The sequence below is a fragment of the Electrophorus electricus genome, chromosome 16 (genome assembly GCF_041902795.1).
Source record: "Electrophorus electricus isolate QZ-2024a chromosome 16, ASM4190279v1, whole genome shotgun sequence".
NCBI lineage: Eukaryota > Metazoa > Chordata > Actinopteri > Gymnotiformes > Gymnotidae > Electrophorus > Electrophorus electricus.
The window spans coordinates 24768629-24788877 of record NC_137512.1 but is presented as its reverse complement, the minus strand read 5'-3'; the positions used below and the strand labels follow the sequence as shown (position 1 = coordinate 24788877).

General features: G+C 40.2%; 1 protein-coding gene across 14 annotated transcripts; it reads left to right on the top strand.

The window, feature by feature from the left end:
- Positions 1–9093: 9093 nt before the first annotated feature.
- On the top strand, positions 9094–19946 carry LOC113568696 (monocyte chemotactic protein 1B-like). Of its 14 annotated transcripts, none has more exons than XR_014117414.1 (6): positions 9094–9527; positions 13807–13919; positions 14418–14494; positions 14688–14805; positions 15152–15613; positions 19636–19946. XR_014117414.1 is itself a non-coding variant. In XM_081698523.1 (6 exons), the coding sequence occupies exons 2-6, from the start codon at positions 13885–13887 to the stop codon at positions 19758–19760; spliced, it is 360 nt and encodes a 119-aa protein (XP_081554649.1). In that variant the 5' UTR covers positions 9094–9672; positions 13807–13884; the 3' UTR covers positions 19761–19946. The 14 variants fall into 14 exon arrangements, 1 of the variants encoding a protein (XP_081554649.1); XR_014117413.1 differs by having other exon boundaries at positions 9094–9672; positions 15152–15517; XR_014117412.1 differs by having other exon boundaries at positions 9094–9672.
- The last annotated feature ends 303 nt before the right edge of the window (positions 19947–20249 follow it).

The window sequence follows — 20249 nt, the reverse complement described above, 5'->3', positions numbered from 1 at the left end:
TCTCCTGCACCTTCCCACATCACCCGTGAAGAAGTCACGGGATTGGATACTCCACAGAACAAACTTAGGATACACAGCACATTAAATTTCTCCATACAGTATTGTGTTACCCATTACCAAATACAATATGTAACCCATTTCTAAAATAAAATTCCTTAAAACACAACTATTAAAGGAACTATTACTATCTTTTCATTATATTTTCACTGGGCTACAGTGTCCTTTGTCTTTCTTGTCTGCTCTATGAGGGACAGTCTTCCCTCGTGTCTCAGTCTCAGAAAAGAGTTCCCCCCTCTGTCAGTTGTTCAACAGGAAAAGAAATCTGTAGCAGGCAGTGTTCCTGCATGTGTTTTCTGCCATTTTCTGTGTTTCTGGTGTTGTGGCTAGAGCTGAGGTCCCTGACATGCGTGGACTCTGGTTTTCTCCCTGGACTGGGCAAATCTAGTGGGCTTCACTCCCTTTGTTTCTGTTTGGACGAGGCTGAGCATCCGTGCACGTATTCCCATCCCGTCTGCTTGGGCGAGATTCCTGCTCCCTTCCAAACTAACGGTGTCACCAAGGTGTCAACCCCCCTCACCTTCTACTGAAGTTGTTTTCTAGATTTTTTACTATCCCATTAGTGTAGCATGAATCAGAATCAGTCGGGTTTACTGGGCAAGTATGTTGACACACAAGGAGTTTGGTTCTGGCTGCTGTTGACTCTCAAGCATTACAAGAAATATACCTACAATACACAATATGCAAGAAATATACCCACAATACACAATATACAAGCAATATACCTACAATACACAATATACAAGCAATATACATACAATACACAATATACAAGTAATGTACCTTCAATACACAATATACAAACATTATACCTACAATACACAATATACAAGTAATGTACCTTCAATACACAATATACAAACAATATACCTACAATATACAATATGCAAGCAATATACACACAATACACAATATACAAGTAATCTACCTTCAATACACAATATACAAACAATATACACACAATACACAATATACAAGTAATGTACCTTCAATACACAATATACAAACAATATACCTACAATATACAATATACAAGCAATATACCCACAATACACAATATACAAGCAAAATATCTACAATACACAATCAAAATACCCACAATACACAATATACAAGAAATATGCTCACAATAAACAATATACAAGAAATATACCTTCAATACATTCAAGTGCTTCTTGAAGAACTCTCTCTGTCACACACACACACACACACACACACACACACACACAGTGAACACAAAAAGTCAAGTCTTCTGTTTTTTTGTTTAATTGCACAAAAGGTTGCTGAGATGTTGTAACTGTGCACTATGTTAGGGTGGTTTAGGGGAGACTCAACACAGTAGACCCTACTTGGTGTTCTGGTTCCTGAATGTAATTTTGTTCGTATATAACTTACTAGTCTAAGTGATAACATTTGTTATCTATAGATAAGGATTTGGAAAAAAAGTTTTGAAGACATTACTTTTGGTATCTTCGGTTCAAGAAAAAAATATCTCATGGCCTTTTTGGTCTTCTGTAAGAATGAACACCTACACTGTAAGTCCCACAGGACACAAATAAAGACTATTATACACTGGGCCCACATGCTATTAACCATATTCATATGATCATATGATGTTCCAACATAACTGTCTGTTTGACATCAGTAGACTCATCTGAGTGGTTTGTTAGTTGTGTTTAGTTTGTGGTTGGGTGAAGTGTCCTATTTATGTTGAGGTGGTGGTGGCGGCATAAATAAATAAATAAATAAATAAATAAATAAATAAATGATGTTCATCTCTAAAACTGCAGGCGGCCACTGAGACACACACAGTGGGTCTGGAAGTCCCTGTGTCACAGTGGAACCTGAATGTCACATCTCATGTTCATGTTCCTCCTCCTACCCACATCAGCACAGGTACCTTCATTACTGTCCACAGAAATATGAACTGGGTGAGAATATCATTATAAACATAAAGCCATGTTTGGCCAAGATCTCTTTAACTCACACACCCACTCACCCATACACATCCACACCAACAGAATGGGGCTGGGACCACAGAAAGCCGAACACTGTTATTTCTTTATCTTTGTCCATGTATTCTTAATCTTTCTCCATAACTGCAGTGCTGTGTCTGTCTTATGCCAACTCCAGACTAGTTGTTCCACACCAGGAAACCAGAAGCCTAACTTTCTTATAGTACTTGGACTCAGCATTGTTAGAGTTCAGACTGACCGGCATGGTGTCATCTGCAAAAGGTATAAGCTTAACAGAGTAACTGAGGTCCAGTCATTTGTGTAATGAGAGCAAAGCAAAGGGAGAACACCTATGCCTGTGGAGCACTGATACTGAGGCAGAGAGGGTCTGAAACACCCAGCCTTACATACTGTTTCCTGTTGGACAGGAAGTTGTGGATCTAGTAGCAAACATTGAGCTGACTCAGTCTATGCATAAGAACATCAGGGATGATGGGATTAAACGAAGAGCTAAAATCTCCAAACAGCACAAAGGTGAAGGTGTGAAGGGCATCCAGATGTTGTAGGTTGTAGTGTATATACTGAGGTATCATCTACATTACAGCGTCTACAGCACCTTCTACAGACCTAATAATTCTGTATGTGAATGTCTGAGGGTCGTAGAGGCTGTCAGTCAGGATTATGAGGTGATGTAATATCAGTCTCTCAAAGCACTTGATGATTACAGGTCTGTAGTCATTCATGTCTGTAGTCAAGGAGATATTCAGTTGTTTGGGAACTGGTATGATGACAGAAGTCTTGAAACAAACAGACACAGGACACTTTGTCAGGGACTGATAGAGGAGATCAAAGGTTCAAAGGTTCAAAAGGCTTTTATTGTCATTTCAGATATACACAAGTACACAGCAAAAACGTAACAATGTTCCTCCCGGACCATGGTGCAATATAAAACAAAACAAGTGCAATAGACAACACTCTACACAAGTGCAAACAATACAATACAGTGCAATAAAGTCATACAACATACAACATATCAGTGAAGATGGGGAAAGATGTTCAGCACAGTGACAGAGATCATAAGCAGGATAGAGACCATCCAGGCTGCTGATCTCTTACTCCTCAGTCTCCCGAGAACCTTGAGAACCTAAACTAGACACATTTTCTTATAGGCTGAAGCCAAGACCTCAGGCCTAGCACATGTATTGCTTTGGCTTTAAAGACCCCAATGCACCATTTCATATGGCATGCAAAAAAGCAATACAGTGATCCCAGTTCTCAGATGGTTTGTAAAAACAATTAAACTATAACTAATGAAGTTTTTATGTAAAAGCAAATGCAATGTACACAATGCAAAAGTCCCCTAAACAATTTCCCACAACAGCATTTCTTTGTTAAAAAAACTGTATTGCTGTAATTATTAAACTATGTAATTATTGTATTTACATAATTAATGTAATTATTAAACTAGATGAATATCAATCATAAAAAGTATGTTTGTAATAACCAGGTAGATAATTCACAATCACTATCAAATTCATTCATGTTTGACCTGATTTAATAATTATTAGGTACAACCTGTAAACTGCTAATATTGTGAATATAAAACAATGACACGTTATAAAAGATCACACGAGCATGAAATATTAACTGAGGATCGGAAGTTAGTCAGCTTCACGGGATCATCTAGTTTGGTGTGATGCTGGGATGGCAGTTTGATGGGAATGGGAGTGGGACGTGTTTTCCGGGTACACAGAAGGACCCTGATACCCCCTGAATGGCACAGCATACCTGAGCAGGTGCACCAAATTCAAATCCTCTTGTTCACTTCCTCATGGGGACCTTCTTGGTTACCAAGGCAGGTGACATCATCAAATAATTACAAGAACACGATAGCAAGTTTTGCTGTTTTAGCTGCCTACACAATGTATCAGTTTCATTGCGTAAAGGCGTGATAGCAAGATGTGCATTTCTGTATCTTGGGGCAAATTCTAAGTGGTCTGTAAATAGCTGAGATTGTGTAACCACACAGACGTGATGTAAGTGTAAAGAGAACAAGACGCACCTCACAGCAGCAAGACTGACTCAGAGAGAAACAGGTTTTAATTTAGAACCACTGGGGATTTCATTCAGACACAACAGTTCCTTCTCTATGTATAAATGCAGAGGTGCAAGTCATTCCTCACACACTCAGATGCTCTCACACACTCAGCTCTTCTCACACACTCAAATCCTCATACACTTAAGTCCTCTCATACACTCACGTCCTCTCACACGCTCAGCTCCTCTGCGCTGTAGTACAGGGCCCACTCTGCCCTCACAGTCTCTCTCTGTGTGAAATCAGCCATTCTGCTGTAATGAGGAACCTGTCTGCTCTGCTGTTTGTGCTGCTGCTTTGTTCTCTCCAGTTGTTCTAGTCTAGTAGTGAGTCTCCATCTCTCTGTTATATGATGCATTTCTTACACATTTGGCAGATGCCCTAATCCAAAGTGACTTACAATTTCCAGGTAGGAAATCAAAGTCAAGTGATAGGAGCTTTTTCCAAGGATTATTATTGGTATAACATGGAGCCCAGACAGGGACTGAACCCAGTCCCCAACAGGATATATACACAAGAGGCTATAACCTGTATTAAAAATACTAAGCCTCAGGAATTTGAAATGCATGAAAGCACAACATTTGGAGAAGAAGCAAGAAATAAAATGGATAAACAGAAGAGGGAAGCAGAGAAGGGAGCTTTCCAGATGTACATCTGTGCTGTTCTGAATTCTAAAGGTGGGGCGCTCATTTGGAACATTACTAATACCGACTACAGTTTCAATGAACATGACATCAGTCAAGATCTAGAACAGTGTTTAAACACCTTGATTTATCCTGCATGAATTGAAGATTTTGTTCAGTTCAGCAGCTACATATTCTACTCACTGAGATAAGGCCTTGGGGTGAGCACACATTTGCAGTGTTACCAGTGGCCTTTTTTGAAAGCTCTGGAAACACTTAACAGTTCACTCTGTTACAAAGAGGACGAACTTCTAAATTCATATATAACTGTACAGTACATTCCAAACAGAGCTAATGAATTCCAGGTGATTTTTTCTGCTGAGCTGCACAGCCTCTCATCTCTACTGATGCTGATACAATAAGAGTTCCTGGTTGTTTGCTCTTCAGACCAGTCTAACCACCATGGACCCTCCAGCTGTACCCAATTAGCTCATCTACATGTCCATCAGATCAATCTGACCACCAGCAACCCTCCAGCTGTACCTGATTGGCTCAACTGCCAGACCAGACCAGTCTGACCAGCAGGGACCCTCTATACTTGATTGGGTCATAACCACTGCCATTGGCTCTCCTGCCAGACTGTCTTAGTTGTTTACTCTGTGGAATACAAATTGGTTCTACAAACTGAATAACACCAGTATTTTTGCCAAATATATTGTCATTCCATTTGGTTTGTTAGCTGCTTCTTCTTCTTCTTCATAAGTTTTAAAGCATATTAAAGTTAAAAGCAACTTTTATTCATTTTGCGCTATTTGCCATCCAGTGTCAACCAGAGGAGGATGGGTTCCCCTTCTGATCCTGGTTCTTCTCAAGGTTTCTTCCTTCTGCTCTCTGGGAGTTTTTCCTTGCCACTGTCACCTTGGCTTGTTCACTGGGGGCTTGGAACTGGATTCTATGTACATATGATCTCTGTAAAGCTACTTTGTGAGAACATGTTGTGTAAAAATGCTTTATACAAATACATTTGGATTTGAACTTTTGGGACTTCTTGAAGCAGTGCAGGTTGGGCATGACCTTATGACAGTGGCAAGAGAACAAGCTCTTCACCACAACAGGAAAACCCATCAACCATTTCGAGATCATTTGAGGCCCTCATTATCTAAATTACATTATATTCTGCATCCTATACTCACTCAGGTCGAAAAAGTCTGCCATGTGCTATAACGAACTGAAGTGATTTGGTGCTGGGGTAGTTTATCAGGGGAACAGATCAGCCTCAAACATCTTCACTGAGCACCTTTGACATTGTTACAGCTTTTCAGCAGAATTCCACACACTACCACACTGAGTCAATATCACGTATTACCCTTTAAGAGATGGAAACAGCTGACAGTGTGTGTTGGAAGTCTACATGGATTATAGTTTGAATGAAATGCATGCTGTAGAAACAGTTTTTAAAAAAGGCAAAAAAATTATGCATATAAGATTTATTTCATATTGAATATATATTCAGATATATTTGTTTATTATACAGATTTCTCAAGAAGATCAAAAATGAGTTAAATAATATTTTCCAGAGTAATACATATCAGCTAAGTAAACATTTACATCTATTGCAGATGGGTGAGACATTTATCTAAAGTGACAACTATGACTGAATACATTTTGAGCAGTTAAGGGTCTTGCTAAGGACACAACAGTGGCAACCTGGCAGTGATGGGACATGAACTGGCAAACTTCTGATCACTAGTCAAATACCTTGACCCGTGAGCTACCACTGCCATTTACATTAGCTTTGAATAAATCATGGAATAAACATGAACATGAAGTTCTTGCTAATCAACTAAGACTTTGGACTGTATTGTATGTGATTAAAGAAATATCTTAAAGATGTTATATTTGTCATAACAAATGAGCTGCACCTTCAAAAATCAATAAAACGCAGGCTGTGATAAACAATCCTTACATTTTACTTTATCTTTACTACTTCTACAAAAAGTCAATCATACATTTATATTATTATTCCTTGAGTGAAGTGACTTGTCATTCCAGTTCATTCTCTTATCTTCTGATCTTGCTGGGGCTGCTCTCCCTCTCGGAGCTGTGAAACAAGTTCATTTTTTTAAGTGTAGAATTTTAAAATTTTAAATAAACTAGTAAAACTGTCATTACTTTCACCTTCCTGTGCAGGTTGGTCAGTGTTCTAGAATATGTGTAGCATTTTGGAATGATGTCCCAAAAGGTCTCTGACATCGTGTGAAAGAGATCTTCATTGTTTATTTACTTGGCTTATTAGAGATTTTCTTAGCATACACACTTTTTATAGCTATTAAAATAACCTCATATGAAGTAGGATACAAGAAGGTCATAGCCATGAGCTATTATTATTATTATTATTATTATTATTATTATTAAGGGACTAATAAAGTATAATGATACTCATATAACCAGAAATCTATGTATTGTTATTTGAATGTCCACATATAGTGACCAAGGTTTAGGAAATTGATGTATTTATTTGATGTTTAATTGATGTTTTTATTTACTCATTTTAACCTCTTGACTTATCTTCTCCTCTCTAGCACTCTCTCCTCCAGGCCACTATATTCTAATCACCATTCCAGTCATATATTTTCTTCATCCATGTTCTCCACTCGTCTCTTCTCTCTCTTCCTCCTCCTCTCCTCTCATCTCTGGGTCTCTCCTCTCCTCTGTTCTCCATGTCTTTCTTCCTCTCCTCTGGTACTTCTTCTCTTCTCCTCTCCAATCATCTCTTTTCCTCTCATTTATTTTTAGTTACATATTTAATTGTTTTTTAATACCTCCCCCTCATGCTGGAGGACTACTAATTTGAAATACTACTAATAAATTAAAGCTGCTACTCTCTACCTGTTCAAATGCATCACTACAGATGTCTGACAGATTACTGATACTTCACGTGGAATTTCTAACAAACATAATAGAATATAAAATATGTTTTTTATAATGGAATATAAAAACATTAATGTGTGTGGCTAATTAACTTTCCAGGTAACTTAGCTATGATAGCTATCTCAGTTTCATTACATTTGGACTATGAGGCCACAAGGGGGCACACATGCGCCTGCCACACAAACCACACAAGTTCTCCAAATGGGTGGAAGTCAAATCCACCAAAACCAGCACCGCTCATACTGTGTCACGTGCGTTGGCCTCTCTGGCCATCCCTCCTTGCTGGGCATGCTGAGTCACATCATGGAGCTCCTGGTACAGCCCAGGTCATGAAGGACGTGGAAGCTGCTGAACCACAAAAACAGCATGTCCCCCACAGGCCCTGAAGCTCAGGTACAGAGGACCAGGCAAATAGTGCCATGAAAGAAAACACTGCAACACAGTAATCACAACACACAAATTTGTGGTTTGTTATTTTTACATTTACCTGATAACAATTATAATTATAGTAACAATTATGACTGAACACATCTTGAGCAATTGAGGGCTAAAGATCTTGCTCAGGTGCCAAAGAGTGGCAACTTGGTAGTTGTGGGGTTTGAACGAGCAACCTTCTGATTAGTAGTCAAGTGTGCATGACATTGGGACATGTACACTGACAAAATCTCTAAATGAAAGTGACCGTACGCTCACTTCCCACAGACCTCAGCAGATTTAAAAAAATCAAAGCGGAACAACACGTCTTTTATACAATTCTGAATGGGGCAAATATCCAATTAAGAGGAACTTTCTCATTAATGAAAAGTTCAACAAGAATAAACCCTGAAAGGGTTTTAAAATCTTTCCTACAGCCCTCTTTCACTGCCACAGTAGTAGACATTAAAATATAATGTGATTATTGGGTTAATTCCTCTCAGCCCCACACTGTTTGCTTTCACCAGTGATAAACACAAGAACAGTAGATGTTTAATTCAGTAGTGAATTAATTAATCTAACAGCTGTATTAAATCAATTGTGTTTACATTTTAATGGTTTCAGGTTTGCAAGTGGGAAACCCTCCATATTGTGGTCCAACATAATTTAAAACCAGTGGGTGTAAAAAATCAGTGAGTGAAGACCAAATGTAGAAGCTTCCCACTTGTTAAGTAAACACGATTGCAAAGAAAACGAATTAATAATAACTTTTCTATTTAAATTAGTAGTTTTATTTATGTAGGGGCCCTGAAAAAGGGAAGGGAACCCAATATTGTTTATTGTGTATTTGTTTGCTATTGTTGTACTGAGTGTTAAATACTCTATTTCCCAGAAATCTTTTCCGCGCCAGTTTTCTCGCTGGCACGGCCAGTCTCTCAGCAAGGCGAGCAATCAGATGGCTGGTAGGATTGAGCGACATTGTCTCTGACCAATCAGTGATGATGAGGCGGGACTAGACTGGGACGTATGGGGAGGTTTTTGGCTGGAGAGAGAGTGGGAGTTTTCCCCTTTACTTTCGGTTTTTGGAGGCTTAATATACGCTGTATATGGGCCCAAACTAACTTTTTCATCTCTTTTTTTGGTTCAGGTCTAACGGTGTTTGTTTGTGTAAAAGTATATTCTCTTTGCGGCAGGCACTGTCTGTGTATTTCGGTTCTGTGACGAGAGTTGGCCATATTGGGTTGAACATCTCCAGCTGCAGACTAAAGCGCTGAACTGGCTGCTTCTCAGCGAAGAGGACGGAATCCTCCACGCTGCTGCTCGTGTGGACAGACAAGGAGGCCCAGAGTCAACAGAGATCACCACACTGGTGTCGTGTGCGGAGCTGAGAGGAGACGCGAGTAGCGGCTGGTCGCGGACGCTACGGCCCGTCTCTACACGGGTCAGGGTCTCGTGAGTGTCGGCCAACCCGCGCCGCGCGTCTCAAGCACGTCATCCGGCCTTCTACTCACGCGCACCAACGTTTGGCCCCGCGAGTGCTAACAGACGCTTGTGAACATCCACGCGCTGAAGTGGACACAGCACAACTCTGGGTCATGTTCGTATTAATTGTATTGACCATTTATTATTGCGTCTGCTAATGATAGTTTACTCATATATGTGCTTTTTTACATTAAAAGTGTCGTTTGGGGTTTACTAACATGTGAATCATTCGGGTCACTCAGCACGAGGGGTTTAAAAAGCTTTATTGCTATCAACATAGCTGAAGTAGACACATTTTTGGAGGCACCGCGCTAAATTACATTTAACTAACCCGAAATTTCTGAGATGTGCTCCCCCTAAATTATCTTATTAGGGCGCCTTTAGAGAGAGGCTACATGTTATTTGAACTTTCAGACATTAATACAACTAGAACAACATGATGGAACATCCACACAAATCTTTATGCAGCCACCTGAAAACAAGTGTGCTGCACCTAGATACAGTTTCAGTCAGAAGTGTCAGCACAGGAAACCCCTACGAATTATAGTATATATTTAGGTACTCTCCACGAGAGGGCACCAGAGCATAGGTGAGCAATAATCTTTGTTTTAAAGTTTCTGACAATTTTTGTTGTTTGGACAGTGTGGATTTTAAATGAAAATATTAGATTCAAGAAGTAAATAACAACCATAAATAAATGGTTTTCGCATCTGTACTGATCTTCAGTAGGTGGGATGATCAAATGTAAATTAGGTAGTGTGACTGATAGACCAAGTCGTCATTCCAGTTTTTGGCTATCAAAATACTCTAAAGGTGCATTTGTGGCGATTGTCCTGCTGCACAATGAATCATTATGCAATGACTTTAGAAGCTTATGACTTTAGAAGGTTATGAGCAGTTATGGTGCTGTAGTACACAGAATTCAGCATTCACATGATCAGTTCCACTGGAAGCCGTTAACACCTTTGCAGCCGTGCTTAGCAAGGTTTGAGGAGCTGTTTTTCATCCTCGCATTCTTCCCTCCATCCCTGTAGAACACATTAACCCCTCTGGAACACATTAATCCCTGTAAAACACATTAAGCATCTAGAACACATTAATCCCTGTAGAACACATTAACCCCTCTGGAACACATGAATCCCTGTAAAACACATTAACCCCTCTGGAACGCATGAATCCCTGTAGAGTACACTAATCCCTGTAGAACACATTAACCCCTCTGGAACACATTAATCCCTGTAAAACACATGAATTCCTGTAAAATACATTAACCGCTCTGGAACACATTAATCCCTGTAGAACACATTAAGCATCTAGAACACATTAACCCTCTGGAACACATTAATCCCTGTAGAACACATTCATTCATGTAAAACACATTAACGCCTCTGGAACACATGAATCCCTGTAAAATACATCAATTCCTGTAAAACACATTAACCCCTCTGGAACACATGAATCCCTGTAAAACACAACAATTCCTGTAAAACACATTAACCCCTCTGGAACACATGAATCTCTGTAAAACACATTAATTCCTGTAAAATACATTAACCGCTCTGGCACACATTAATCCCTGTAGAATACATTATCCCTCATAGATGTATATTAACACATTGTAAGTGTTTCACTCTTTAGTGCTTCACACTTGTTTGTGAATCGAAGCCTGTTTTTTCTAGCCTCTTTGTTATAGCCTGCTTCCCGTTTGTCTTCATGTGCTTTTGTTTAGTTTATCGTACATTCCCAGACTCTCCGTGTTGGCTCTATGACCCTGGAATGTTGCAACGACACTGACTCTGGATTTGCCACTAATAAATCTCGCTCTTCTCTGCACATGCATCCGTGTTTGGAGTGATGCTGGGGCAGCAGTTTGTAGGGGGAGGAATGACAGTTCTGAAAGAAAACTATTTGCATAAGGTGCATCTAAAACCGTGTGTGTCTGTTTTCGAAAATGAATTCATATATAGACTAGCGCATTTCCCAAATTATATTTGTCTTTGAAAGAATCTTAAGAATAACCCATTAGACTAATATGCCTTCATTACTATTAAAAACATACATTGTCAGGTCTGTGCGAACCTTTGACTGGTGCTGTATGTATATGTATGTTCACAAATATATAGGCTATTCGTGAATTTTCAGTACATACACACCATAAAGCAAAATACAATTACAAGTGGACAGCTTTTTTCATGAATAGTATTGCAACAGCATACATGCTGTATATACTGTAATACATAGCAGATAACAAAATAGGCTTGCAACTATGAAATAAAAAATTAGATCTCATTGACTGTAACGGTGAGCGGTAAGGAGGCGGACGCGTGTGCGGAGAAGAGCGAGATTTATTAAGGGCAAATCCAGAGTCGTAGTCGTTAGGGTAGAGCAGTGTCATAGAGCCAACACGGAGAGTACGCGGATACATTACACACAAATCAAGGGCTAGAATAAACAAACCAAAGGCACACAAAGGCAAACTGAGGAAGTAGGCTATAACAAAGACGGTAGGAAGAACTAAGACTAAACACGACGGCTAGAAGAAACACAGGCACGGAGTACAAAACTTACAAACAGGCAGATACAGGCTCTCAGGTATTAAGACATTCACATTCAGACATGCACAACCATCAAACACAATGAACCTAATGAACAGCCAAGACAGAGGGACCACAACAGGGTTTAAATACATGAACTTAACAAGACTAGAAACAAGGGACAGGTGTGGAAAATCAAACGAGGGGCGTTGAAAACGGAACTACAGAATGAAACTAAAATAAATAAGTCAGGGAAAACATGGAACACGGAAGCTGGGAGGGACTAACCGAGACATTGACATCACACATGATGTGCTCTCTGGCCAGAGAGCGGGGGATGTACCATTTGGAGTGACGTATCCACCCTGGCATGCTCCCACATTCATGTGGACATCAGCTTCAAAAGTATTTAGAAACCAAAAATCACTTTGAGCCATTCTGGATTCTGTCCCTACCACAGCACTGAAAGTCCCGAATAATAATCACTAATGATCGCCTCATGTTTGTTTATCCTGGTGCTCTCTGTATTCTTCTGCTGCTAGATCTAAGTGCAGCCTTTGACACGGTAAGCTGTTCTATCCTTCTGCCTAGACTGTGTGAGCTGGGCATTGACAGCTCCCCCCTGTACCGGTTCCCATCATATCTAACTGATAGAAATCAGTTCCTCAAGGATCAGTTCTTGGGCCCTTCCTATTCATTGTGTACATCCTTCCTTTAGGACATATCTTGCGTCACTTCTACCTTGACTTCCACTGCTATGCGGATGACATCCAGATTCATCTCGGTACTAAATCCAATAAAAATCCACCTCTTGAATAGAGGAAACCTGTCTATCAAAAATCAGGATATGGATGAAGTGTAATTTTCTTATGCTAAATGGTGATATGACTGAAATCATGATACTTGTTTCTGAATCATTTCGCAATAAAGCTGGTTCTCCGTTGATGTTACAGTTGTATCTCTTTCCTGGTTCAAAATCTGGGTGACATCCTTGATTCCACTATCATTTAGTGTTAAGCAAAAGTTAAAACATCTTTTTAAAATCTGCGTAACATTGCCAAAATTAGGTCATCCCTCTCTCTGTCTGCTGTAGAAATTCCCATTCACGCATTCATCTCTAGTCGGTTGGACTATTGTAATTCTATTCTGTGTTACCTCCTTCTCTGTTCACTGACTTCAGATGGTTCAGAACTCTGCTGCCTTCTCACCCACTCTCATCCACTCTCACCCACACACCCACTCACACCCAAACACACCCACTCTCACCCACACACCCACTCTCACCCACTCACACCCAAACACACCCACTCTCACCCACACACCCACTCTCACCCACTCACACCCAAACACACCCACTCTCACCCACACACCCACACACCCAAACACACCCACTCTCACCCACACACACCCACTCTCACCCACACACCCACTCTCACCCACTCTCACCCCCACACACCCACTCTCATCCACTCTCACCCACTCTCACCCACTCTCACCCACACACCCACTCTTACATACACTCACCTGCACTCAACCTCACTCACCCACACTCGCTAGCTCCATCACATTATGCCCGTTCTCAATAATCTCCACTGGCTTCCTGTAAAATATTGTATTCAGTTTAAAATCCACCTATTTACCTACAAAGCCCTAAATAACCTCACTCCTCACCTGTCTGATCTTCTCCTTCCTTACAAACCTACTCACACTCTCAGATCTTCCTCAGCTGGGCTGCGTACTGTTCCTGTTCTCTCCTCCAGCCTACATGGCGATGGTGATCGTGCCTTTTCTAGATGTGCTCCTTGACTCTGGATCGCTTTCCCCTCTGGTACAACAGTCTGCAACTCCATCTATATTCAAATCTAGCGTTAAAATATCTTTTTTTCTTTTGCCTGGAATACTTCTCAAACATAAACAGCCCTCTCATCGTGCCCGTGTCCTGTAAGTGCTATTTGTAAATGTTATGTACACTGGACATGTTGTCTTATATGTCTATCAACATCTTTTTACTGACAATTGTAAGCATCTTTTGGTCCTTGAAAAGCATAAATAAATACAATATATTATAATAATAATTATTATTATTAACAGTTAGGGATTTTTGACAAACAGCTCTGTCTGTGTGTATAAATGACAGTGTGCAGGTCACTCCCCCCTCACTCAGCTCCTCACACACACTCAGCTCCTCTCACACTCAGCTCCTCACACACACTCAGCTCCTCACACACACTCACCTCCTCACACAGGTCCACATACACACTCAGTTCCTCTCTCCTGTAGTACAGGGCCCACTCTGCCCTCACAGTCTCTCTCTGTGTGTAGTCAGCCATTCTGCTAGAATGAGGAACCTGTGTGCTCTGCTGTTTGTGCTGCTGCTCTGTTCTCTCCAGCTGGTCTCTAGTGGTGAGTCTCCATCTCTCTGTTATATGATGCTTTCTGTCTTTTACTGTGAAAACTACTAATGTGAAACAAACTGAGAGAATTCATTTTTACATCACTGTTACATAGTTTAGGCCTAAAGGTACAAAAAAGTGGTACAATCTCTCACTGGTGTACTGAGTGACTTTGTCTGGAACTGTTTGCTGATGTCTTCCAGGTCCCGATGCTCGTAACCGTGCGATCTGCTGTCCTAATCTGACTCAGAAGAAGTTGCCCCTCAAACGCATCGTGTCCTACAGCTGGACCAGAAGTGATTGCTCCATCAAAGCTCTCGTGTGAGTATCACCTGCTCTGAGAGGCAGCATACGCCTGCTGCAGCCCTTCATATGTGTAACACAGTCCACACACTGCATCTATGAACCATTTCTGGAATCAGGTTTGGACTTCCTGCTGAAACGCTGCAGTGAAGGTGCTGTAGCGACAACATTAAGAGCTGATTTTACACACTCACACTAAGCCCAGTGGGAGAATCTTCCACAGGTATTTATCACTGATAGTGTCATTTACATCAGGAATGTTTACTGTGATTTTCCCACACAGGTACATTTTTGCCATCTTGGGTCATTAAGTCCTGGCCTGCTGTATTAACAGAACATTGCTGTACCTTTGTCTCTGTTCCAGCTTTAAGATGAGTAGTGGAAAGATGTACTGTGTGGATCCTGCCTCTGATTGGGTCAATAACCACATGAAAGCAGTGGACCAGAGAACAAAAATACCTGCTACTGGAAAACAAACATCCTCCAAAAACTGAAGTTGACCAGCTAAAGGCTGTGAAGAACTATGTTAAATATTGGTAACATTCTGTAATTAGTGTTCTGGACAGGCCAATAAATGTTTTGGCATTCTAGCGGCCCCTGCTGGCTGAACAGAAAAACCCAGTAGGAAGTATTGAGATAGGAAGTGTTCAGGGAAAGCACATTGGATTGAGTGCTACAAAATCCACCATAATCTGTTTATTACTAGTTTAGAAGGACAGTGTGACTCCCTGTGAGTAATACTATTTTATTATTGTTCATGTGTGGTTTAAGTGGATTTTTGGATATTGAAGTTGAGATGATATACATCTTCACCAACTGTCGAGTGGTAAGCATGGAAAGTGTTGCTGACTATAGAACAACAGCATATGCTACAGTTAATAGCAAATATAGCTATTTATAATTCTACGTAAGCATTATTGATTTGTTTGTATTTTCAGTTTTACACTATTCATATGATAAAACATTCGGAGAATCACATTGTGGATCTCGGGTGTCATTGTATGGTTATTTTCAAATTTTTTAAAAATAAAGCTCATTTTCCTACAGTGCATTACCTGTTATAACTTATGATTTACTGAGTTGCATGTATACAAAATATATAAACTATATTCAACATAAGGCTGAATTCCTATTGCACTTCAACTAATCACAGCCTTTCCTGTATCACGATCAGTTTCTTTCCCTGTCTTGTTTAGTTCCGGTCTATAGTTTCGTTTTGTTCTCACATTGTTTGATTGCGTACACCTGTCCCTCGTTTCGAGTTCATGTATTTAAACCCTGCTGTGTGTCTTGGTCGTGGCTGTTCGTTGTTTGTTTGGATGTGTGACTGTTAGAATTATTGAATTTGTGAATGTGTTTCCCTGTGTGTGTTTTTGTTTACTCATGTTTCCCCGTACTCTCCGTGTTGGCTCTATGACCCTGGACTACGACAACAGCTCTGATTTTGGATTTGCCGATAATAAATCTCGCTCCTCTCCGCGCATGCGTCCGCCTCCTTATCGCTCAACGCTACATCCTGGTGCATGAGAAAACCCTCACATAACCCCAACTCTCATGCCAACTCTAAGCTTAAATATTTGAATGCAGTAGTTTGCTTGTAGATGTTGACAATTTTTGCGGAATCATCCGGGACCTTACACTACATCAGTCCAAAACTTTAAATGAATCTACTTTGAACTTTTAGCTTGTTCTTTCTAACTATCAACTGCAGTTGTGAAGCTTCTGTTATAAAATAAAACGCTGGAAGCAACTCCCAAAAGAAATGACAGATTTTCTATCCTTGAAAAGCTGTCTAGAGAGATTTTAGTCAGGATTTTGGCCTGCTCATAGACTGAGGCTGCGCTAATTTAAGGTAATTAATCATATATGTTTAAATACAGAATCTGGAAAAAGTACCAGTTTTACTACTGCTTGATCTCAGTGCAGCTCTTGGTACTATAGACCAAAACGTTCTTATAGACAGACTTGAGAAGAGGGTTAGACTCTCAGGAACAGTCCTGAAATGGTTCAGTTCATACGTACATGTACTCAGATCTCTTCACACGTCTGATTGTAGCTGGGGGTCCACCACAATATCATGGTCTGCTCATAGGCTGGGCTCAGCCTCCAAAAAGTGTATTCACTGCATATGACTGGAATTTGAGTCAAACCTTTGACATTTGATCCTAAACGGACAGTCATTGTTTAAAGGCAAGACGAGGCTAATTTATTTGTACAGGCCTTTACATACACAGCAATTCAAAGTGCTTCACACAGACATAAAAAATAAAGCTTAAGATATAAAGTGTTGTGATAAAGATAAATACAGAATAAATGAAGAATTAAGACATATAAAAGTGCACAGTAGTGTGTAACAGTGCACTGTTACAGGATCTGAGGGAAAAGTGTTTACCCGAGATGAAAGCCTCACCAAATAAAGGATGTTTTTAGTTTAGATTTAAAGCCACTGGGTCCATTTATAAACAGCATCATAGCTACACGCTGCTTCTGTATGCTTAGTTTGTCTCTTAGGCAGGATTAACCGACTACATCTGATCTGAGGGTTCTGCTTGGCTCATAACACTGCAGTGTATCACATAGATACACTCGTCCTACACCATTACAGGATTATTAGACCAGTAATAATGCCTTAAAGGTCAACTCTGTAGTATACCAATAGCCAGTGTAAGAACTTAGAAATGAGCATCATGTGTTCAGTTCTTTTGCCCGTAGTCAGAAGTCTGGCAGCGGCATTTTGATGGCCTGTCTGATTGTCTTTTTGGGGAGTTCCATTAGGAGGCTGCAATTATATTGTGAAGGCCCAAGTGCAGCAAGACAAGGAATAGGACTCGCAGATGTCTCTCGACGAAGACAGACATTTATTAAGCATTAACAATGGCACTCACATACAACAAGGTAGTGACATAAATGATACATAAACACGAGCATTAAACACACAACTTATACAGGCAACTGTAAATGTAAACACTAGCACTAATATCAACACAAACAATGACTGACAATAAGTTACAAAACACAAGGGTTTGTATACCTAAATAAATGGAACAAATAAAGTGCAGGTGTGCAGGGGGTGTGATTACAAACAAGGGGCAGTCCTGACGAAAACAGTGAACAATGACGCCTCCACATGCACGTGGTGGGACGTGCTGTTACATATACAAGAACAAGCTAGATTTTATCTGTCACCAGTGTGGGAAACCCTAACATATTGCTTACTATTGCAGGGTTATTTTGGCAGGACAGGAGCAAGGCCAAGCAGTGAGTGTTAATGAGGCTGACCAGTCTTTAAACGCCTAGAACCTGTGGTAACTAGGGCAACCATGGGTTGTCAGCAAAGCATTTATACAACAGCAACTCAAAAATGTAATGACAGCACTTGTGGGCCCTAGTAATGAAGCAGATGTGGTGGTGAATGGAACTGTGTGTCAGGCCCCCATTGATTCAGGATATCACTTCACAGCAATCACTGATATGTTTTTGAAGAAACAACCCTAACTTTGTTTAATGAGCCACCACCAATGGGCCCATAGAAGGAACAGCAGGCACCATATTACAGTGTGCTGAACATTTACCTCCAACTCCTCAACTCTATGTTTAGCAGTTCCCCCTTACATTTACATCATTTAGCTGACACTTTTATCCAAAGCCACTTAAAATTATGACTGAGTACAAGGCTAAGGGCCTTGCTCAGGGGTCCCAACAGTGGCAACTTGAACCAGCCAGTTATAAGCCAAATAGCTTAACCACTGAGCTATGACTGCCCCAAGCCCCAGCAGTTGTTCCAGAAATAGAATACAGGGCAACTCATTGGCACCATTTACAGTTTATATTTAGCTGACACTGACTGAATACAACTTGAGCAATTGAGGGTTAAGGGCATTACTCAGGGGCCCAACAGTGGCAAGTTGGCATTTGTGGGACTTGATTTGGCAACCTTTTGATTACTAGTGAAGTGCTTTAACCACTGAGCTTCCACTGTGCCATGACATTTGTGCTTATGGCATATGGTACTCAAGGGATCAAGGGATACATTTAAAAAATGCTTTGGTGAAGGAACTGTGTCACATTGGAGGGGTGCAGAAAGTCCCTAAGAACTCCATATCACCTGCAAGAGAATGGTACAACTGAAAGGCTCAACTGAAGCGTGATGAACGTTAGGCACCCCAAATTAAGTTAAGTTATCTATAGATAAAAAATGGTAATATTTACAAAAATGGTAATTTATAAACAAACAAACAAAAAGTTCAGGAATTTGATAAGAACACTGATTATTACATCAATCAATCAAAGTTTATTTATATAACGCATTTTACAACAGATATTGTGACAAAGCAGCTTTACAAATATCCAAGTCCAAGCCCCCAGTGAACAAGCCAAGGATGACAGTGGCAAGGAAAAACTCCCTAGAGCATGAGGAAAAAACCTGGAGAGGAACCAGGACTCAAAGGCAGCCCTCCTCTTCTGGCCAACAGTCACCACAATAGTAATAATTTTAAGAGAAAAAGCTACATAAAGCTACCAAATTTAGTTTATGTGATGCAGAGGGAGATTTCCTCAAACCCCGGTTCAGTGTTAAATGTGCTTCTAAGTAGTGTCTCTGTTTAGACTGGGAGTCTCTTCCTCTTCTGACCACAAATTCTTGCCAACTCTTGTTTTAATGGATTGTGTGCACAGACGTCCTGCTGATGACCTCACCAGAGACACATGTGAACAAGAGAAAGTAAACTACTGCTACATAATGCTGATGATTCATCATAATAATGCTGCAGACTGCTGTTCTAAACTGACTCAGATGGTGTTGGCCTGCTGTATTAACAGAACATTGCTGTACCTTTGTCTCTGTTCCAGCTTTAAGATGATTAGTGGAAAGATGTGTGGATCCTGCCTCTGACTGGGTCAATAACCACATGAAAGCAGTGGACCAGAGAACAGTATCTACTACTGGAAACCCAACATCTACACCTGCTACTTGAAATACAACATCCTCCAAACACTGAAGATGACCAGCTAAAGGCTATGAAATGCCTAAGATTTTATATCACATACACACTGTATATAAGTACATATAACCGTCTACCGTGAGGAACTATTTATCTTAAATATTGGTAAAATATTGGTAAAAGTCTTTTTTCTATAATAAAGTCAGTTTTTCAACAATGCATTACTTGTTACAATTTGTTTTATTGAGCTGCATATACAAAAACTACAGAAAATATATAGAAAAAAAGGAAAAGGTCATTTAAAAGAGGTTCAACATAAAGATGCATTCCTATGGTACTTGAACGAATCATAGCCTTTCCTGGTATATTGGGAAACCTTAATTCTAACCCTAATCCTAATTCTAATCCTAACTCAAGTATTTGAATGCAGTAGTTTGCTGCCAGATGCTGACAAATAGCTCTGAATCATCTCGGACCTCACACTGCATCAAACAGAAACTTAAAATGAATCTGCTTTATACT